Genomic DNA, 23,642 nt, shown 5'->3' with positions numbered 1-23,642 from the left:
CCATTAGTTTTATGGATATCGATGTTCAGAAGACAATGAACTTTCCATTTAAAGTTAGACCGTACGTCCGCAGAGCCAAACAAACCGGTTCAACAGTGGAAAACCTAAAAACCTGGCTGCGTAATGTATACTGGAGAAATTCCAGGAGGCAAGTTCAGCCTCACTGGTGGTAACCAGCTGTCCAGACCCTGCTCTCCACATGTAAAGAATGGGGGGCTCTTCTGTAGGGAGGTGTGGAATGTGATTTGGGTATTTAAAGCACCATTAGACCCAATGCAGCTGCTGATGTCATTCACTGATCTTGGGGTTTCCTAAGGTTCTCACAAGTGGATGTGATGATGAGCGCTGAGGATTTTGGCTTATCAGTTTTCCCTGTGAAGAACCCTATAGTAAGGCCACTTTCATAGGTGTGAAAATGTCCATGAAGTATCTGTGGTGGGTCCATGTGTCCCTTTTTTGCCCTTAGTGTGCCCTCTGTATCCCTTAGACACTTCTAGGCTAAAAATGTAATATACAGAGCATTTCGTACCAACGGACCACAAACATAGATGCCATAATCGCGGTCAAATATAGGGCATGCCACCATTGACCCACGGCCATGGAACACCACTGATGTATTAATACACACATTAAGGTCAATGGGTATGTAAGTGGTCAGTGGAGACCATGGACAGCAAACGTCATGTGAGATGGGCTGACTCAGCTGTCAATTGTTGTGAAGGAAGCGTTCCTTCCTGACAGTCGGCTGCTCGTTCAGTGAAGGATTTAGGGTACTTTCACACTAGCATTGTTTGGATCCGGCAACAGAACCGGATCCGGCAATGCAGCAGTTTCCCGAACACTTGATACCGGATCCGGCATTAATACATCTCTATGGAAAATAATGCTGGATCCGGCAAGTGCGGTAGTGTTCAGGGATTTTGTCCGGTCAAATACCGTACAAGGGACGGAACGGAAGACATCCTGATGCGTACTGAACGGATTGCTTTCCATTCAGAATGTATTAGGACAAAACTGATGCGTTTTTTTTTTCCGGTATTGAGACCCTTTACCGGACTTCAATACCGGAAAAGAATAACACTAGTGTGAAAAGTATCCATGCAATGATCACCTCCACAGTATGAGGACGAGTGATGGCTATTGCGATCCCTCATACAGATTAATGGTTTCTGAGCAGCAGATCGCTGTTTAGACCACACGTTGTGCTGCCCATTAGCCATGATCAGTGGTGCTTGCATGAACGACAGGATCACCCAATGAACACGCGTTTCGCTCGTTCTTCGGGTGATTGATGGCACATTTACACGGGCAGATTGTTGAGAGCAACTGTTCGCAGGAACCGTGTAAATGCACCTAGTGCCGCTTCGCTCTTTGTGCTAGGAATAATAAATACCATTTAATGAAGGTAAGGTTGGGTCAGTGGTGGGCAGTGAAGTCCACTGCCACTCCTGAAGTATGCTGGGAGTTGTAGTTTTGCAGCAGCAGATCTGAGCTGTAAACCTTCAGGTTGAGTATCCTCCTCCATCAGGATGTCACAGGTGCCTGCGCAGTAAGTGCTCCCACGGGCGTCCCATGGCGTTCTTCTCGGGGACATTGCAGCCCCGTGCTGTGGGGACTGGTTTCTCCTGTTCCGATCTTCGTGCCACTTGTGATATTTGCTTTGTAAACATTTCAGGAAGATTCCTCTGAAGATATAATTACTCCAAACTTTTTTTTAATGCGGTGAATGTCTGTAGGACAGGAGAGGAAATTGGGTCTGCGGGAAAATAATGACCATTGCCTTTACCTGCCCTTGTTAATATTTAATGGGGGATCTCAGGGGAATGGCAGCAATCTGCTTATTGTCAGTGAGGTCATTAGTCGATCTGCAATCAAGATATCTGCTTGTCGTAAATATGGGGGGGATGGGTGGTCTCGTCTACTGGCTTCACACAGCTGTGGCCGGTCTCTTTAACTTTCCATAACGAACTGGATGCTGTAGTGGAAAATATGACGTGCAGAAAAGGGCAACGACCTGATCTGATCATCTGCTTAGTACAACCTGTATCCCGGCGGTAGGTACATGGTTGAATTGTAAGTTCGTGTAAAACTGGTGGGAGTATACTACTTCATGGTTTGGAAAAACCCTCTCCATATGTTCCCTAGTAGCTCAGGCAGGGTGCTGAATCTTCCTAAAGAGACCAGTCTTGTGTGGAGACTTACTGGAAGCACTTCATGGTATGGAGACTTATTGGCAATGCTCCTTGGGAAACATATATGCAAAGGGGTATCTCCCAAGAAAGTGAACCATCTCGCCGGCACCAGCTATTGGAGGTGGCCCACTATGAGTCAAGCCATCCAGAATTATACTCCGTACTGATGAGGGGCAAGAAATGGCTGTATATGGATAGGTATCCGATCTGGCTATATTCCCATGTCCAATCGCAAAGCTTGTTGGAAGGTCAGATCTTGACTCGTAGGCAGGGCTGTGGAGTCGGTAGATAAATACTCTGACTCCTTAGTTTTTTGTACCTCCGACGACTCTGTATTTAATATGCGAATGTATTTTATACATTCCTTGAAGGAAAGAAAGGCAACATACATGTCATTACCAAATGACTACTGGCTGGGAAGCCAACAGTCTACTGTATTGAACAGTTTAAGCAAAAGACAAACACAATGAAAACAACAGTTTTATTCATTTTTTTTATCAAGTGGCTGGATAGTAGCAGCAGGCATAAACATCAGGAACTTTACAAGTTAAAAAATACAAACCACATTATTTGGTTGTTTTAGAACAAAAACAAAGCTCATCTATATGAACCAAAAACAAAATCTGTAAAACCTAGAAATGGTTTATATTAATCTTCTCCACATCACTAAACGCGTTTGTTTTGCGGTTACGCGAGGCACTGCATGCATTGGCCTTTATTCTTACAGTAGAGAAGTCATTAATTATAACTGTTTATGAATTCGGACATTTAAACTTGCTTTTTTTTTTTATTCCAATTTTAATTTAGTAGGAGTCGGAGTCGGTTCATATTTTGCCGACTCCGACTCCAGGTACCCAAAATTGACTGCGACTCCACAGCCCTGCTCGTAGGGAGCCTTTTCCAAAAGTTAGAGATGGTTCTCTTTCTGGGGAGATACCTCTTTCCCTAGTAGAGCACGTTTGCATCCTGCTTCTTACTTTGGAGAACAGCAGTTTGCAAATTGGCTAGTTTCTGTCAGATTAGAGATCAGTGGAGGGTTCTTGCCCTTCTGTACAGAGCAGCATACTGGTTGGTGAATTCGATGAGCTTGGGGGTGTGGGGGGTACTTCTCACAGTGGTGTATGAAGGCTTAGATTTCAGGAAATGCTACATGGGGGGGAAAAAGCATGCAAATAAACTCATGTCGGCCCCATGCTGACGAGGGACCTAAGAAGATTGCTGCTGGTTTGACTTGAGGTAATTTGGATACTTATTATTTTTTTCCCCATGGAGCATTACCCGAAAAATAAGTCTCTATACATCGCTGTGTCTCTTTAATGAGGTACAATACCTCTTCTCTTCCCATGAGATCCATGTAAGGAATCTCTAAAATACCTTGAGCTGTACTGATGAAAGGCAAGAACCCTGAAACAGTGCTGAGGACATGAGTTGAAGACCTCTTCAAAAATTAGGAACTCCCAGCAGTGAGCCCCCTCCTTCCGCCCCTTCTCCTGCTATCTGCTTTTCTCCCACAATCCAACAAGTTGTTGTTTTAAACTCTATGACCCCCTGTAATGTACGATGGTAATGCTTTGGTTCCTCGCTGGGTATTGTGTGCTATATTTCGCTTGCCCTTTCTCATGTTAATAATTTACCAAAAATTGATAACCTTAGCATTTCCACGATTCTGTATTTGGATTTGCTCTCTGCACAGGGGAACACAACCACCCACAACGTCCCTATTGTACTGTGGCTCCCAGCGAGGTGGAAGGCTGAACACTGCTGGTTTAATACAGAAGGACAAGTGACATCAGAAGTATCTGGTATCTACTTGCAGATTCCCTCCGCTAAGGACCTCATACATGTATTCACCCCAATAGAACCAAACCGCTGGAAATCGGCCAATGTTCATGGGTTTGTCTAGTGCAGATTTGTTTTATCAAGTATCTGGTAGGCATAGGTTGTGCTGTTATGATCCCTATTGATCCCATGGTTAGTGCCCGTTCTAGTAAGCAGGCCATTTGGAAACCACTGACTAAGAACTCATTGACTGTAATAGATGGTGACCGTTCGTGTGTACCCAACTCTCCACTGGGCATGGTCAACCTTGAGTGACTTTTAGCTGGTGGCCTAATTGCCAGATACTTCATACTGTAGTACTTGGGTCCTCAGCTATAAGTCTATGTTGCACTGTGCAAGGATAATTTTGAGCTACTGAATGGTGACATCTCAAAAATGGGGGGCTTATTGTTAGGATATACACCCGCCCCCCCCCCCCCCCCCCCATGTCTTATAGGTGCAGGTCCCTGGAACCTGCACCTATCTCTCGAATGAGGCCCCTGAATAGGTGAGTGCACCACGCATGCGCAGTGTCCTTTCCTTCACTTTGTGGGCTCTGCTCTAGAGAGAGGTGCAAGTCCCAGAGGTGAGATCCACACCTATCAGACATTGGGGGGGGGCATATACTAGCAATATGCCCCCACTGTATTTAGATTTTGAATGAAATTCAAAATTAGTCATTTGTGACTAAATTATGTGCCATGCTGTTCTTTCATAGTGCCCTCTGGTGCCCCGATTGTATTAAATGGGTTTAGAAATCTGAAAAAAACTTGTTTGAAGGGTGGCAATGCCATAAAACAGCCAAAGAACCAGTATCCACCCGATTAAATCCAGCTTCAGTGGTCCCCTCTGGTCTGTTTTCTGCCAATGTAATGCGCCGTACACTTCACTTCTGCAGCCAATCACTGACCTCGGTGCTCATGGTGACATGTGTGGCACAATACCGCAGAGGCCAGATACTGATTTATCTGCACCGTGCATCCACATGCGAGTAACGGGTCTTCTGTTATTTTACAGCATTTTTTCCGACCTCAGAAAACCCCTTTGTTACTGGTTACAAGTTGGCTCTGTAGGTAACATCTGGGCCTTCCTGAAGGCCATGACACTTGATGTTTAAGCTGTTATTGACTCTTCATTGTGCCATTAAAGGCCAAAAATAAAGGGAAATGCCAGCAACTAATAAATTACCAGCGGTGGTAGGAACAGTGCCGGGCCGCAGATGGATGGAGCAGTTTTGAGCCTTGCGTCCACCCTCTTCCAGAACCTTCACCACAGCTGCTACATGTAGGGTCACTGTGTGAGGCCTGATCTCCAGGCCGTCTTTTCTCATGGCAGCGCCTGTTAGTCGCAGAATTTGCGGGGATATTTATCTAAGCGGTTTTGACTTATCTTTTGGATTAAGGAGATTTATAGCGGTATAATTGGCTGTGAACCGAATTAAGACACTTGTACGTGAAGCAGCACAAAGGACTCCTTCCCCCTACATGAAGTGCGGATCAGATTTCAGCCTGTGATGTGCTACATCTCCTGGCAGATTGCAAGCTCAGCTGAAATGGAGCAGATGCTTGCGTTTACTATTGTTCTCCAACTAATGAGAAGTCATATTGTCCTACGTGAGAGCCCGAGGTGTCTGGATTTTTCCTACAACTCTTTGTCTATCTTCTCTTTCCTTCTACTGTCTCCATCTTGAAATCTTTCCACTTCCACATATTTCTCTTCCCGTTAGTTTTCTTTAACAGGGACGGTAACGTTCAATTTTTTTGCTAAACACTTGGCCGGGGGGATGGGGTTGGGGGAAAGTCTCAAATCTGCTCTCGGAGGACTCTTAAAGGGGATATGTCATCAGAAAATTACCTAAATTAAGTTTGTTTAAAATAAAATGTACTGGTTATTTTTGATTTCCCGCATTGTTATCTATATTTAAAAAAAATCCTAATATCTTGCAGTTTTCACAATGGCCACGAAGCCCATTAATAGGTACCTCTTCTTGGTCTGCACAGATCACTTTTTGGCACACATCTCATCACAGGCAGGATTATATTGAAATATCACTTGGGTATAGATAACGCATAATCCACCATTCGGAATAGGTGATATCACAGCTTATCTGCTCCCTCCTGACCTCTGCACAGAGCATGCCTCTAAAACTCTCCCATAAAAGTCAATGAGGTCCTCTCCGGGCCATTGTGTCTATGGCCCGGGGTGGTTGCTGTAAAATAGATCTCTAAATGCTGTTGACAACAGCTGAGCCAAGATGGCTGCCCCCATAATCAAGTTCAGGAAATAAAAAAAAATCTGTATTTAGAAAATAATAACTTTCCCTTTTGTGTTTTTTCACTGTCAGTGATTTGGCTTCAGTGGTCTGTGTCCGATTTTGCTTCAGTTGTGTTTCCTTGTGTCTTCCTTCTCTTTTTTTTTTTTTTTGTCCGACAGGGGGAAAAAAAGGAAGGTTAATGAAAAGTGTAAAAAACTGATGCGGACACGGATGACATAGCAGTTGTGCATCCGTTTTTTTTGACGGACCCATTGACTTGAATAGGTCCGTCCTCTGTGTATCCCACTGACAAGAATAGGACAGGTTATATTTTTTTGACTGACTGGAATCACGGACGCGGAGAAAAAACGGAGGACTATCAGTTTTTTTTTCACAGCTCCCATAGAAATGAATTGGACCTCCGCTAAACGGTGAAAAATGACGGAACGGACGCGGATGCACACAATGGTCGTGTGCATGAGGCCTTTAAAGGAGAATTGAACATGGACGTTTCCAGGAACTGAATTTTTGCATGGAGCGTGTGAGGGGAGAAGAAAGTAAAAACTTTCCAGAGTAATATGGTCCACACAGAGGTTGGAGAATCTCTTAGAAATGAATAATGTTGCAGTTGTTTGTGGTTTCCGATCCCAGTATGGAATGTATATTTGAGATCCTAAAATAAGTCGGACACATGGAGGGAATGCAGTAGAAGATATCGGATATTATCATTTGTTTGGGTGGGGAACCATACGTTCCAGATTCCCTGAAGCTCAGAGCTCAGGAACACATTTGTTGCTGGCTCGGGATACCTCCTTAGATCTTCTGTACGTCTGTATTAAAAAAATAATGGGGTTGCAATATCGAGGGGGGAGGGGGGTGTTGATTTCTTAGAATTTTTTTTCGTGCTATGAAATTTTATCATTTGAGGTCAGGTTACTGGCTGGTGGCCTCTGTATAACTGAATACTCTCTCTATACGAGTATTCTGTGTTGAGAAGGGTTTGGATGGTTTTCAGTAACTTTAGGTTTATGACGTCAAGTGTGGGTCTGCCTCTGGTAGCTGTGAGACCTTTAGAAGCCAGACATGCCAGTGTTCTTCTTGGTCTCGGTGACTGGTCAGAGGTGGCAACAATCTTTTTCACAATTTCATGATTTCTTTAGTTGTCTCCGTTGTGAATGGCATAAAAAAGCCCCCCGCTGCTCCAGTTCTGATGTTTCCTAAGGTCCTACTGGTCAAGACACAGGAAGTGACTGCTTAGCCAAGGGTTTTTTATTTTATTTTTTTGGGGCCCCTATAACGAATCTCCATACCGGAAAACTAAAACGCTAGTGTGAAACTTGTCATTGGGGACAAAACTGAACAGAACGCAATGCTTCAAAATGCATTCCATTCTTTTTGGTTGCGTTCCCAGACCGGAGAGTAAACCGCATCATAATGCAGTTTTCTTTCCATCAGGGAATGAGGAGCAAGACGGATCAGTCATCCAAGTCAATGGGGACGGATCCGTTTTCTCTGACGCAATAGAAAATGACTTTGTCCCCCATTGACTTTCAATGGAGTTCATGACTGATCTGTCTTGGCAATGTTACAGTTAATACAACCGGATCCGTTCATAATGGATGCAGATGGTTGTATTATCAGTAACGGAAGCATTGCCCGATCCAGGAAAAACGCTAGTGTGAAAGTAGCCTTATAAGAGTAATTTGACATGATCTTTTAGATGCTTATTTTAATATAAAAATTAGAACAAGTAATCAAGTAAGCTGCGCTCTGTCTTAGTGGTGAATCAAGCTCAAGTTTCATTGGTATAAAATATATAATTCTGTGGAATACTAAAGGGGGGGCTTATTTACAAAGACTGTCTTTTTACGCCGTTCTTTTACTCTCCTTTTAAAATGGCAGACGATGCACCTAATTTATGATAAGGCGTACACCTCGCCATAAGGGTACTTTCACATTTGCGGTTTTTTCTTTTCCGGCATAGAGTTCCGTCCTAAGGGCTCTATACCAGAAAAGAACTGATCCGTTTTATCCCCATGCATTCTGAATGGAGAGCAATCCGTTCAGGATTTCTTCAGTCTTTTTTGACTGTTCAGGACGGAGATAATACCGCAGCATGCTACGGTTTTATCTCCGGCCAAAAAAACTGAACCCTTGCTTGAATGCTAGATCTGGCATTTCAATGCATTTGTAAGACTGATCAGGATCCTGATCAGTCTGACAAATGCCATCAGTTTGCATGCAACTGAACTGCCTGCCGGATCACTCTGCCGCAAGTGTGAAAATACCCTAAATTGGGTGCATCTTCAGCAGTCCGTGCACCTGGCAGAAAAACGAAACCAACTCGTGGATGGAGTAGTTTTTAGCTGACCGGCCCCGACAAACGTACCAACATTTATGCCTGGGAAAGGCTGTAACGGAGTCCCAGACTCGGACACCCTCGACACTCTGTATTGAACGCGGTGCAAAAATGCCAGTGCAACTAAATATTGTCTGCTGTTGCACAGGTTTTCCAAAAGTCACAAAAACGTGGCTCGTGTGACCGTTTTAAGCAAAAAAAAAATACTGCACAAAATGTTCCTAAGGCCCCCAATGTGTCCATCTGTGCAAAAGTTGAGCTGATGTCATCACACAGAGGTTGTGCATGCAAATTGTAGGCCAATGCCTTGGAAAAATCCACAGGTCTCGAGGTCCACCATGCGGGGAGTTGTAGATTTTACAACAGCTGGAGTGCTGACCTCTGCTCTAGCAGTTCATGTGACCTGATAGAAGGGTCTTTTTACATGGACCGATCTGGCGGGGGACGGTCGTTCCTGATCTGCCTGTGAGAAGGGTGCCGGATGAAGAGGGGAACGTGTGGTTCTGCTGGGATGGAAAATGACTGTTCCTGTGCAGGAGATCGTACTGTCTAGGCAACGACCGGCTGAGCAGGAAGAATGATTCCCTATGGGGAGAAACAACTCCTGTATTAACCACTTGTCCCCATACAGCAGAGGTGATTGCTACATGTAAATGCTGCCCTCACCTCCACTGAGGGTCTGATCGGGAGCGTCTTTCTTCCCGACCGTCTGTACATGGAAAAGGACCCAGAGAACAGGCTATTTAGGGGAAGTCTGTAGTCTCAGTGGATTTCCTGCTGATAGATAGATCACCTTCTGTAAAGTACAAAATGTCTGTGTATGCAAAACCTGAGCTGATGTCATCAAACCGAGGAGAATGTTGTATATGCAAAATGTGAGCCAATGCCTCGGAAAAACCCGCAGGTCTTGAGGTCTGTGACATCAGGGTTGTTTGTTTTCCTGTGCTCCACCTCGAGGAGATGTGATAAAGGGGGAAGAAGTCGACCTGTTTACATAGAAATTCCTTAAAACTGCAAAATCATTGGACTTGTTCCCTGTAGCATGGGTCTGCAACCTCCGGCACGCCAGCTACAACTCCCAGCATGCTCTATTCGCTTGTATTGGAGTTCTGAGAACAGCTAAGTAAGTGCACATGTTGGGAGTTGTAGTTTAACAGCTGGAGTGCTGGGGGTTGCAGACCACTGCTCTAGCTGTTGCTGTGATCTGATATTCTGCGGGCTGCTGTTTAGGGAAGCCTGTAGTTTCAGTGGATTTCCTTGCAGATTCACAGCAGCTGGGGGTGCCGACCTCTGCTCTAGCAGGTCACGTGACCCGATATCTTACATAATGGCTAACGAGCCAAGGCTACTTTCACACTTGCGTTGAAAGGCAGAGGATCTCCATTCCAGAAAAAAAAAAAAAAAATTCCATTCTGAATGGAAAGACATACGTTCAGGATGTCTTGCGTTCCGGCAGCATTCCGTTTTTGTGACCAGACGCACAACCGCTGCAAGCTGCGGTTTTGTGTCCGGTCATAAAAACAGATTCAGTACTGAAAACAATGCAAGTCAATGGTGATGGATCCCTTTTTTTTTTTTCCCCCATTTTGATTTCACACAACTAGAGATGAGCGAACCTCTGTTTTAAGTTCGGCGTCTAAAGTTCGGGTTTGGATTAGCGGAGAATCCCGATCTGGAACCGGATATGGATTCCGACTTCCGTTGTGGTCCGTGGTAGCGGAATCAATAATGGCCGATTATTGATTCCGCTACCACGGACCACAACGGAAGTCTGAATCCATATCCGGTTCCAGATCAGGATTCTCCGCTAATCCAAACCCGAACTTTAGACGCCGAACTTAAAACAGAGGTTCGCTCATCTCTACACACAACCACATCCTAACGGAATGGATGCATCCCGATGTGCAAAATCAAAACGGATCCGTTTAATTCTGGTGTTGAGATCCTTTGCCGGATCTCGATACTTGAATTAAGAACGCAACTGTGAAGGTAACCTGAATGGCGAGACTGCGGGAACCTTTAAGCAGCAGGGGGGGCGCTATTGTTTTCACCGGACAGTCTTTTTAAAGCAGCAGCACTATGTAACAAGGGAGACCTGTCGGACCTCGAAAGCGGAATCATTGAGTTCTTAGTTTTTTACTTTCTGAGCCTAAATCTCGGGGCAATGAAGAAAGCGTCACTTGTGATTTTTGGTAACGGTTCAGGCAGCTCCTGGCAAAGCTGATGGAACATAGACGTAGATTAAATGTTTCATTCTTGTGACCTGTGTGGGATCGGGGCAGAAGGGCTCTGTACGTGGATGGCGCTTACATATCGGGCACATCCTTTTATGGAGACCTTCTGAAGTTCTCAGCCGCAGATCCGTGCAGGAAAAGTTTTTTACAACGCCTGGCGCTCCGCCAGCACTGGTGGTGAAATTCGAAGCAGATTTTTCTTCCCTTAGCTCATGTGAAACTTTTCGTTTTGATTGCTTCATGCAAAAAAGTTAAGTGAAACGATCCTTTGAATGGGACGGAGACTGTTGTTTCGTTGAAGCTGATTGTTTGGCAGACGCTGCGTGATTGACGGTCAGTACGCCGTCCCTGACATCCTTACCCACAATGCTCGAGTGCAGGTAAATCTCAGTATGTCATTCAGAGGAGTGGTCTCTTACTGGTTTCTGCGCCTCTTCATAACTTCGGCAGATCCAGAGCCACATATAGGGGTTATTAATAAGACCGGTGTCTAAAACGCCAGTCTTAATAAATGTGCCCCATAATCCGTACGGTTTCATTATGGGTTTTAAACACCATGGACATGGCTTATCTCTCGGATATGTTCACATGTGGCGGATAGACTACGGATTTTCCCACTGTGGAGTTTTTGTGCGGAAATGAGTTTTTCCAAACGCTCTCCAAAATCTGCAGCTGTAATTGACCGGCAATGCAAATTTTAAATCCACCTTGATCAATGTATGCTGTAGTGCCTACTAAGGTGCGGTTTTTACTACTGTGCCAGTCAAGTCGATGCAGTATTCAATGTCTGGCGTACACGGTGCAGAAACTTTCCGCGCGGAAATCAACCTGTGGTGTGGATATTGAAATCCATAAGCTGTCAATTGTTTGTGCGCATTTCAGTGCAAAGGAAGAGACTGGGGGCAAATCCGCATCAAAATCTGCAAGTAGCACATGCGGGATGGGGCTGAAACGCAACAGAAACTGCACAGAAAATCTGCATCAACTACACCGCCCTGTGCATGCGTACCATTAGCATGCCTTCACACGCAGCAGATTTTGTTGCAGAAATTTTTGCAACTGAGAATAGCTTCCATTCATCTGAATGGGGCTGTTTTGACAGCGCATGAATCCAGATGAACGGAACAGATTTTCTGCAACAAAACGTGCGCAGAAGTAGTCTCCTGTAATGACGCCATGAACATGGATGTGACGGCTATTGCTTCGGAGCAGCATATCTAAGGGGCAGGAGTTTTGCCTGGTTGGGAATGCTACCATATGGCAGCCTCTTTCTCTATGGGTGGGGGATACAGGAACAGGTGCAGATATGACTTCAGTTCTGAGCGTCCTCGCACAATGCACACGTAGTGTTTGGCAGTGTCACTTGTGATCACTCAGTAAACACTACAGTAAGTGGGACTGAGTGCGGTGTTGGGGACGCCATTGACATTGCCCGATGATTGGCTGTGTTTGCGTGCGTCTCGTGGATCATATGAACGGCTTTTGGTCTTGTGTTGTGTGCACTGGAACTATCGGGGCCTGGTGTGTATGAAACCGTTATAGGGTACTTCTGGAGTTATGTTGCAGTCGATTGATGGTGTATATAATATGTCTGGGATATAGGAGACGTCTATAACAGTCACAAAGTAGAACATCCTGCATTGTTACAATATATCACTTTTGTAGTTTATTTGTATTGTTTTTTTTTTGTTTTACTTTGTATCATGTGTTTGTCTTCTGTTGCTACATGGAAAGGGTCATCAAGCTGCTTTTCAGAGATCACACTCGAAGTACTCCTAGTAGGTAATGTCATGCAGTGAATGGGACGTGGGTTTCGTTTATTCATTAACACCTTAATACCCTGTTTACTGCCCATACATATTAGCTGAAAGTTCACAGAAATGTTTATGATGTGCCAGTTCAGTAAACGGACCCACCTACAATTGATGGCCTATATGGTCATTGCTATTAAAGGGTTATTCCCATCTTATAAGGTGATGACACGGAGGGATACCTCCACTTTATGATCCCCGGGGTTTCCGACCTCTGAGAATGAGGGGGATACGACGCTAGTTTAGTGCTGCGTCGTCTTCTAAGTTCTCTTATTTGGGGCCATGCTGCAGGTTCTTATTCAGCAGGTAGTCCTGGGAAAACCCATTAAGGGGGTGCTGTGACCCCCTCTGATCATAAAGTGATGGCTTTAAAGGGTTGCTAGATTTCAGAGACATAATCCAAAGTTTTGAGCGTTGGGGGTCTGAGAATGGGATGAGACGAGGGCTCTCGTAGCGCGGTCTCTTTCCTCACTGCAGAGGACTGTATTGAGACAGGCCCATAGACTTGTATAGAGCCTCTCATCAGTGGGGGTCCCGGGACCAATCAGACCTCCACTGGTCAAAACTTTTGATATGTCGGACATATCAAAAGTTTTATGAAAACTCAGTGACCCTTTAAAAGGTGGTGTTAAGGATTAGAAAATCCAAAAATGGCCCTTAACCTGTGCCCGTAGGCCCTGCATACCCGAAGACAGCCTGAGAGGCTGATTACAGAGAACAATAGACTGCATTTAGCTGCGCAATCGTCACAATGTGTTTTAATGTCATGACTGGTCTGCATTTTCCTTTTTTGACGTGGATGTGGAGCCACCACTGACCACGTAAGATGGAAAATTGCATAAATATTAGAACCCTCCATTCACAGGAGCGGTAGCTGTGGCCTCGCATATGGCACTTGGTTGCAGCGGACGGAATAAGCGAGAATCTGGACGCGTCTAGTCCCGGAGTCAGCCAAACCTTCCAAGATCCAGGGCAGACATTGGCTCTGCTGTATGCATTCTGTATGTCTGGTTCTGGCTTAGTTCACACCTGCTACTGCAGAAGGGGAGGTTCATTGACCCTGTATAATGTATGTGTACAGTAGGTTACTTGCCGGTGTCGTCTTGTGTTAGCCTTACCTCTGATTCTGGACTGTGTTCTCAGTGTGCCTTTTTTTTCTCCTTTCTTCAGATTGCTCAGAAATATGACCTTCAAGTAGAAGAGGAGCTGCGTTCATGGATAGAGGAGGCCACCGGCATGAGCATTGGGGAAAGTTTCCAGCTGGGACTGAGAGACGGTGTAATTCTCTGCCAGTAAGTACATCTATATACTGCTTGCAGGGGTCCTGGGGGAGTCCTCAGCAGTGACATACATGGTAGAAACACTTCAGCTGTCCGGTGCCTGCAGGACTGATGGAAGGAGGGAACGCGAATGGCTGCATTCTCACTTGCATCTTGGCTTTCATAAACGACTTGGAATGGCACAAGACAGACCCCAGTGACTGCTCGGCTTGTTCTGTATGCAATTGCGTTCAGATCTACCACTGGAGACCTATGTCGAGAATGGAGGCATGGGAACTGCACCCATATCGAGAACGGTGGCCTGAAAGTGTTGGAGGGCGCACTGCGCATGTGCAGCCTCCCTCCCTTCATATTCTATGCCACGCGCCAGCCTGGCTATTTCCGTTAGGCCCATAGAAGTGAATGGGAGCGGTGGCCAGTCATGTTTTCGCTTCTATGGGGGAGAGCGCTTGGCAGTGGTCTCACAGGAGTCCTTTAGCCACCACTTTCCGGGGCTGCATTCCCAATATAGGTGGTGGGACCTGCACCTATCGGACAATGGGGGCATATCTTAGCAATATGCCCCCATTGTCTGAGATGAGACTACCCCTTTAAGGTCACAGATGCAGCGCTGCATGCTCTCGAAAGTAATATAAGCCCTGAGTGAGAAATGAACGAATGTCTCTCCTGGGCAGATACACGGCTCTTACCTCCACAGATTCAAGTCCACAATTATATCACTAGGACTTCATCAGTCTTTGGCTCTAAATGGTGCTCCCTGTTACTTACAGCAAGCAGTGGTCTTGAGGGGATTGAAGTTACATAACTTCTATTATATATTGGTTACACTTGATGTACAGAAGACTGGACGACCCCTGTAGTGGATGAGCGTCTTGGCCTCCACATTCAGTATTCATTCTTTCCTCTCTCTCCTCTAGTCTCATTAATAAACTGCACCCGGGATCCGTAAAGAAAATTAATGAAGCCAAGATAAACTGGCACAAGGTAAGCAGGGATTGCCACATCTCGCGTCTACCTGCCGTCCTCTCCATATTACTACATGGGGTTGTATATGTAATGGTGCACGCTTATTCTGCAGCTGGAGAACATCGGGAACTTCATCAAAGCCATGCAGGATTACGGGATGAAGCCACACGACACCTTCGAATCCAATGACCTCTTTGAGAACGGAAACATGACTCAGGTTCAGATATCCCTGGTATCCCTGGCCGGGCTGGTAAGTGTTCTATACGTGAACTACAGATTTGATGTAAAGATTTTTTTCTTCTGTGATTTAAGATTTCTAGGATAATGTTATACCCCACGGAAAACCATAAAAATAAGTGTCCAGCACCCCTGCCGATTAGCTGTTTTCAGAGCACACAAATGGTGTAGCGGCCATGCCCGGTTACTGCAGCTTAGTCGCTAAGTACGGCCTGTACCTGGCTGTAGCACGCTGCATGCTTTGCAATCAGCTGAATGGTGGGGGTACTGGGAGTCAGACCCCCTCACTGATTGAATGTTGATGACCTACCCTAAGGAATGGATGTCAATATAAAAGCAGCAGAAAACCCCCTTTAAATAAACCCTAAGGGTAAGTTCACACTTTGCAAAATGCTGCAGATTTTCTGTTGTGGAATTTGTGTGCAGCATTGTACAGTACTAGCAAAGTGAAGTTTTCAACAATTCCCATCCATACGCAGTGGAAAAATCAGCAGAGGAAACTGACCTGTGGCGAATTTTGTCAATTCAAGCTGCGGATTTTACCCATTGCAATGCATTAAGCAGCTTTTTTTGCAACAGAATTGCACCATTTGTTTTTTTTCCCTTCTGCTGTGGATTTCCAGAAAATACTACTACTACTGCTCCGACCCCATTGCCCATTGACTATAATGGCCGCGGGCCAGAGTTCCGGCGGCAGCATGGCAAAAATGCCGTAGTTCTATTCCGGCTGCCTCTCGGCATGTTTGCTGTGCTTTCGCCGGAACTCCAGCCCGCCCCCATTATAGTCAATGGGGGCCAGAGCGGTAGTCCGGGGGCACGTGTGCACTAGCGGCAGCACGGATCTGACAGGCTTTTCACCCGCCGGAACAGCCTGCCGCAGTTCCTTGCCGCTAGTGTGAAAGTAGCCTAAAACTGTTCATGCTGACGCTCAGTGATTCACAAACACCTCATCCTCAGCATTTCTGCGGGCTGTAGCTTTTTTGTTTGAGGTACATTGACTCAGCTGCTGCAGAACCTTTACTAACTTGCTGCTGCTGACTGATATGATGTACGTAAAAAGTGTTTGCTAGGCTTGGAAGGTGAGAAATACGGAGGAAGTTGCAGACCGAACAGGGAATAGTCTCTGGACTAGTGGGTCAGATATTAGTCTGCTGGTGGGGTCAGTGGATACTGCGCACTAATAAGTCCCCACTGATGAGACCAGGCTGTCAGTGCAGCCTGAGAGTGGTTTGATTAGGAGCTTGTATGACATAACTGATGGGAACGTGGGATGCAGTTCCTCCTTGGATCCGCTCCCACTGTGCACACATACAGCCTTGTCCCCTTGGACCCATCCTCTGGAGGAAGTCATTGCTTCCTCGCATGTCCTTCAGACAGAAGACATCACGCTCTTTCTAAACAGTGATTGTTCTTCATTTCTGTGTTTATTACCTGGCAGCTCAAAACGTGGAGTCTGACGAAGACATATGGCTGATTTTTTTTTTTTTTTTTTTAAGGACAAGGGGGCTCGTTTACAAACAGACATGCCACTTTTTGGTGTAAATCTGTCAGATTATAGAGCAAAGGTTATTTGTGCAGCAATTTGTGACTTTCCACATTTGCCGCCGCTCACGCCATTGCTAAAAAAAAAAAAGGCAGTGTGGACAGGGAAAGGGACAGGCCAGCAGGTCCATCTGGGTTATTTTCTATGCCTGTTTTAGGCGTAGAAAATTGATTGTAGAAATCTACGACAGCAAGGGAGCTGGCATAGATTTAGATAAGTGTAAAGTCCGCCTAAATTGTATATAGGAATTATATATAGGCCAGCGCAGGTAGGACCAAGACCGGCGTCTAAATCAGCGGTCTTCATAAATGTTCCTCAAGGTCTTTAATGGCAAAATCTCCCACTCTATACAATAAGGCTAGGGCTACACAGATAACAGAACCGCCTATTATAAAACCTGTGAATTGCTTAAATGGCGTTTCCCTACAACGGTTATTGACTGCACTTACTCAGTTTAACCACTGCCTAATCCACTGCATAGTAACTAAATGCTCCTCTGGCCTAAAGGGGTTTTCCGCTGTCTAGATATTGATGACGTGCCCCAAGGATAACATCGGTGGGGGGCTGACGCCCAGCTCCTGTGCAATTACTGGAAGTGCTTGGCAATGATTGATAGCAGGGTTCCCGCTGTAACAGCCAGGATCAGTGACGCCTTGGATCCTGGCTTTTAACCATTTGGATGTCGTGGTCAGTAGCGACTGAAGCATCTAAGGTGTTTGACAGTGGGAGGGTACTCCATCTGTCAGCCCAGAACTGCCCTGTAACATGATAGCAGCCAGGGGACAATTTTATTTCCCCCTCCCACCCCATAAAACGTGTTTCTATTGTGCAAAAGTACTAAAATGTTAAAAAGGGACAAAAAGCCCTTAATATTTGGTATGGCCCTATTTATACCAACATGTAGGGTAAATTTAACTTGGCCCTCTTTAAACAGGCTCGTGATGGAAGGATGCAAAACTATGGCTGTTATTTCCTTGTACCATATGTTTTATGGGTTTTAGAAACATTTTACATCTTTACATTGTGGCTTAGTGCGAATTTTTGTTGACTTAAAGGGAATCTGTCACCTCTTTTTACCCTATAGAGATGAAGACATGCACGGCTAGATCGCCACTAGCATGTCCGCAATATACTTGTGGTAATATATAATGTAAATCAGCCTGGTAAGGAGCCCAAGGGGCTGCACTAACCGTTCTGGAGCCCAGCACCGCCCCCCTGTGAAGGAGCCCAGCACCGCCTGTATCCAGGAATCTCCTCCTTGCTCACGAAGTCAGAGCGACGTAATCTCGCGCATGTGCAGTTCCTTCCCTGAGGCTGATGCCAGCACAGGGAAGGAACACTATGCCGGCACTGCGCATGCGCGAGCTCACGCACCGCAAGATTACGGTGATCTGAGTTTGTGAGCAAGGAGGAGATTCCTGGATGCAGGCGGTGCTGGGCTCCTTCACAGGGGCGTCGTGGCTGGGCTCCAGAATGGTTAGTGCAGCCCCTTGGGCTCCTTACCAGGCTGATTTACATATATATATAAAAAATCATTTTTTACACTCAATAAAACCACTCAGAGATATAGGACAGGTATATTGTGGTGATCTAGCGTGCATGTCTGCATCTCTATAGAGTAAAAAGAGGTGACCAAATCCCTTTAAGATTCAACAAGATTTTGGCGCACAGTTTAGCAAGTCTAATTATTAGACGGGATTAGTAAATCTGCCCCATTGATTTTTCTAGGCCAAAACAAAAGGCTTCCACACGACCGTAGACATTGGAGTGAAATACGCAGAGAAGCAGAGGAGACAGTTTGATGACGAGAAACTAAAGGCCGGTCAGAGCGTCATTGGCTTACAGGTAAGACTGCGGCGTGCGGAGCTTGCCCGTCGTCCGACACGTCGCTGCACTTTTGCTTCAGGATTGATGCAGGGTTTTCTTATGCACTCCGAGGCATAGATCTGGGCATTATCTTGTTAGTCGCTGGAAGACTTCTCAGATCTGTGTCTGGATGTTGAGGGGAAAAATGGAGAGATGATCCCATGATAAGACTAAAGTACTGGTTTACCTGATATGTTAGGCGACCCCATCTTGCAGCCCGTGAATGCGGATCATGACAGGTGAGTAGATTTCCTCCACCAGGGCAGCTGGGGGACAGTGTATATATAGTCATGGATGCGAAATTCCATGGCTAACTGGCCGGCCCTTTTCATTCACTTCTCTACTGGTCAGTACTAGAGCCTTGACCTCTTTCACAAGTCCTTCATTGCAGACTGAAATGATCTCAAATCCCAATATGTTTTCATGGACTGCAGTGCTGGTTAACCAGCCATATGGGATGTTCTGGCCAGGATCCTTGGACTATGCACCCAGGAAGCTCTAAGAGTTTCTTCATGCTGCACGCTCTACGCCATGGGACTTCCTTAGCTACTGAACATGTATTTAAAGGGGCTGGCTACTTTTGACCAATGTGTAGGTAAGATGACTATATGACACTTCTTCATATGGCTTTTGTTGATTTTTCTTTGCCGTTTACTATCTTTCATAAGTCATGACCCCTTGCTGGGCAGATCTTCTGTGCTGTCCATACAGAAGACCTGTCCATCAGATGGCTGCTGACGGAGGGTCATGTGACCAGCCAAAAATAACTCCAGACCCATCACTCATCCTTCTACACTCCTATACAACAAGGGAGAATACCTTATACCTTATGAAATATAGAAAATGGTTGAATATGAACAGACTATAAGTGCCGTATAGCCATCTTACAAGCACCTGTGTAATGTGATTGCAGTATTAACTGGTCACCTAGTAGCTTTATTAGTAACTGCTGCATTATTTATGCTGTACCTTATCGCTTGTACCTGCAGATGGGAACCAACAAATGTGCAAGTCAAGCCGGTATGACCGCCTACGGTACCAGAAGACATTTGTATGACCCAAAGATGCAGACCGACAAACCATTTGATCAGACGACCATAAGCTTACAAATGGGGACAAACAAAGGGGCAAGTCAGGTAAGCGTGTTTTACAAAACGGGAGACATGGGGGAATGCATGCAATGATCCCCTTTGTGAACCGATCCCAAGCCCGTAGAGGAGATCCATGCATGGAAATGCTGCTCTTTCTTAATGCCTTCTGGTAACTGTGCTCCTCTTGTTTTATCTGCCACACATCAGGCGGGCATGGCGGCACCAGGAACAAGGAGGGATATCTATGATCAGAAAGGAATTCTGCAGCCCTTGGACAACTCCACAATTTCATTACAAATGGGCACCAATAAAGTGGCATCTCAGAAGGGGATGAGCGTCTACGGCCTAGGGCGGCAAGTGTATGACCCCAAGTACTGCGCTGCCCCCACAGAACCCATCATACACAACGGCAGCCAAGGCACCGGAACGAATGGCTCAGAAATCAGTGACAGCGACTACCAGGCAGAGTACCCCGAGGAGTACCCAGGGGAGTACCCAGATGATTATCCTAGAGATTATCACGGCCAGTACAGTGACCAGGGCATAGATTATTAGAGATTAGTCTACTCAGTATTAGTTCATTATTTTATTCAATGAAGACCAAGCTAGCCTTGTGTAATTTTATCTGTCTTCCTTAAAACACTACTATGCTTTAATATGGAAAGAAAATTTGCCTTATGTACATTCCTTTTTATTTTTCTCCTTCCCGTTCTGCCTTTCGTATCCCTAGTTGCCTTGTAAGTGCTGAGACAGGACGTTCCGCCGCGTTACTAAGAATTGTGTATGAAGTTAAAAGGAATACTGTGAATAATGAAGGGAGATTTTGTACAGTTTTGCTATATTCGGACTATGCATTTTACATATTAAGATGCATGCTTGGGTCATAATACGATTTTACAGCGCTTTTGGTAGTTTTATGTATCGATGAGCATCTAAAAACAGATTACCAGTGGCCGTCGTGAGCTTTTTAGCCCCTTTTTTTTTTAGATATCAGTTTTATTGCCTTATGGTATGAATGTGGAGCCATCGTGCATAGGTCGAAGGCAGCCATTTTTGTGGGCATGAATAAAGCCTCATGATTGAGGCACACTGTATGTGCCTCAGTTCTCTCAATATGAACCTCTTCTCAGTGAAATATAGGCTGATTCATTTATTATTTTATTTTTTCAGTTTTACAACACTAGCGTTGTGCCAATCCCGGCCATGCCCACTTCTCTTAAGACTATGGGCAGCGTAGGAGAAATTCAGAATGCATTCCCACTTCATATATTAGCGTGACCAAGTAAATGGACGCTCATCTGGGATAATCTGCCCTTGTATAGGAGGCTTCATCCTTCAGTGTTTGTGGTGGTATCTGCACTTAAAAAGCCATAACTCCGTAAGAGGGCAAGGGGGGTGAAGCCTCGTGGTAGACCGATAGGAGCGGTGCCACACGTAATCATTACCAAGGCACCGTGATAATGGAGCTCGTGTAGATTTGCATATTTCGCCTCAAACACTTCAATGCACCAAGAACTTCCTCATCCCCCACAGCAAGACTTTGGCTTTCCTTTCCAAAACTTCATTAGGAGAACAGATTTGGGGGTTATGGGCAATTTTGATATGAGCTTGAGGGTCTTGAGGTCCAGTTTGTTTTTGTGATCTTGTCTGGATATACTGGAAGAACAACGTCCTTGGTTTTAGGAGAGGTAACCTCAGAACGTTTCTATTCAGTGCCTGGATTTGTTTAAAGCCGAAGGTTGACTGAAGGGCTGATAGTGAAGAGGTTATATCGTAGAATACATTCCTGTGCATACAAAAGTGCCAGTAGGGGGCAGATTACAATTTCTTGTCTTAATTTGCTGGATGCCAGGAAATCACACCTTATATTGCCAATAGATGCACAGTCTACGGAAAGTGTGAGGGTTTCTCTTCTGTATAGTGTACGCAGGTTTTGGTGGCTTCAGAGTAAGGCCCCATTCACACAACTGTATTCTTAGACTGCATCCAATCTGTATTTCAATGGGGCCACAAAACAATGCGGACAGTACATCTGTATGTCCGTTCCGCAGTCACGGAAAAAAGATAGAACATGTCCAATTTGCAGACAAGAATAGGCATTGTACCGATGGGTCTGCAAAAAAAAAAACTAAAACGTATGCCACACAGACATCATCCATATTGTTTGCAGCCGTGTGAAGGCACCCTAAACCTAGTGTTTATGTAGCATGCGGGTTACTATGGGGCTAGATATTTGGCACCTGATTCTGCATTGTGCTTACCACAACATTCTGGTGGCTTGTGGACTTCAGCTGAGCCACGATGGTTGTCCCCTGCCTTGTGAACTAGAGCAGTCTATATAATGACCAAGGACGTGCATGTTCATTATTTCGCCATGCAGTGTACCCACACAACACATTCCAGAATGGAAATTCATGTTCCAGCATGGCAGGGGAGGCATGCATGACTGAAGGTTAGGACGGGTGAGGGACCTCATTCTCAGTGATGCAGAATGTGTAGAACATGGTTTCCCCTTGATGCTGCTGTGCCAGAGTTGGCAGGGAAAATTCAGCGCTTTTTCTTAATCTGCATTGTCAATGCTCAACTTGTCTTTAAAAAGGGAGTGTCTCCAAAATGTCGGACCATGCAGATGTCTTCATTTCTCCAGGGCTCAGAAAGTCTTCTCGGCCTACAGGATCATAATGACAGTGCATTTACATTTTGTGCCATATTGTACCCATGTAGATGTGCTTTGTTTCTTTTATGTGTATTTATTGTCACATTTCTCAGCCTAAACTGATCCCAATGTATTTTTTTATAAATAAATTTTGATATTTTTTTTTTTCCTGAAGACAAAACTTGTTCTGGTGTCGTTTATTTGGTTCCTTGACGAGAGGGATACCAAAGTTATAAGTGCACACCACTGAATGCATTCTGGGCTGCGGAGAACTTGTCTGCCATGGTCTTCGCTAGGAAGACTGACGTGATTGCTACTTTCTCAAATATCTTTTTATAGGCTGCACTATTATGATGCTTTAGGACGACTGTAGCAGCTGAACATTCTTAATATCCATATGGTTTTTCAAAATTGCTGCGTACCTGCAAAAAAACAATTGTTTGAAAGCTGCACCTTTTTTGTGCTAAAACCATATGGGTACGGCCACACGGAGCAGCTGCTGTGGCCACATCCCAGTAGCAGACAGTCCATCAGCAGCATTGGGATGCAGCCGTCTTTGCAGCCAAGTACCTCACAGCAACATCAGTAACTAATTAGAACCGCATTGTTTATTCGGTCTTCATTGTCAATGACCGTATACTTGTGGGTTACCGCACAGCCATTAAAGGGAGTCTTATCTATTTAACTAATTTAAAACTACTCAAATCACACTGTAAGTAGCGCACACTGTTCACAAATGGTACCTTTTATTGCCTTGTCTGCTGCACTCGTGGTCCAAACACTAATTTTGATGCCAGACTGAGCACATCACCGCTGGGGCCAGAAAAGCCCCATACAATACCGACTGTGTGCCGCTGCACCGACGAAGGGACTGTGCATGCGCCGTGCAGAAGACAGTGATGTCAGGAGGATACTAGGCTGGCCTAGACAGGGGAGGAGTATCACCGAGTAACACCTGGGGCCCCGGGCACTTGCAAGGTCATTTGCATATGGCTTCAAAGTTTGTTTTGGAACCATCAGAGCTGCAAACGAGGCAAGAAAAGGTACAATGTGTGACCGGTGTATGCGACCTACAGTGTGATTTGTGCAGTTTTACATGAGTAAAGGAAGTCTTATCACCTACTTTAATGAGGGGCATATCCTAGCAACATGCCCCCCATTGTCTGACAGGTGCGGTGTCCCACCTCTGGGACCTGCACATGTATCGATAACGGAGCGGCCCAAAGTGGTGGCTGGAGAACTCTGGTCCAGCCACCCCCAATATAAGTGAATGGGAGCACACCACACATGACTGGCCACCGCTCCCATCCACTTCTATGGGCCCGACAGAAATAG

General features: G+C 45.4%; 1 protein-coding gene across 1 annotated transcript in view; it reads left to right on the top strand.

The window, feature by feature from the left end:
• The window catches only part of CNN3 (calponin 3), a 28,263-nt gene extending 5,775 nt beyond the window's left edge, over positions 1-22,488 (top strand). The window contains exons 2-7 of the mRNA XM_044300847.1: positions 13,839-13,960; positions 14,866-14,932; positions 15,027-15,164; positions 18,423-18,539; positions 19,550-19,696; positions 19,859-22,488. Of these exons, the coding sequence (XP_044156782.1) occupies positions 13,839-13,960; positions 14,866-14,932; positions 15,027-15,164; positions 18,423-18,539; positions 19,550-19,696; positions 19,859-20,206 (939 nt within the window). The 3' untranslated portion in view covers positions 20,207-22,488. The remainder of the gene's footprint in view (positions 1-13,838; positions 13,961-14,865; positions 14,933-15,026; positions 15,165-18,422; positions 18,540-19,549; positions 19,697-19,858) is intronic.
• Positions 22,489-23,642: the final 1,154 nt, after the last annotated feature.

This window comes from Bufo gargarizans, chromosome 7 (assembly GCF_014858855.1).
Source record: "Bufo gargarizans isolate SCDJY-AF-19 chromosome 7, ASM1485885v1, whole genome shotgun sequence".
Taxonomy (NCBI): domain Eukaryota; kingdom Metazoa; phylum Chordata; class Amphibia; order Anura; family Bufonidae; genus Bufo; species Bufo gargarizans.
The sequence above is the reverse complement of the archived record's forward strand: the minus strand, read 5'-3'. Positions and strand labels throughout refer to the sequence as shown.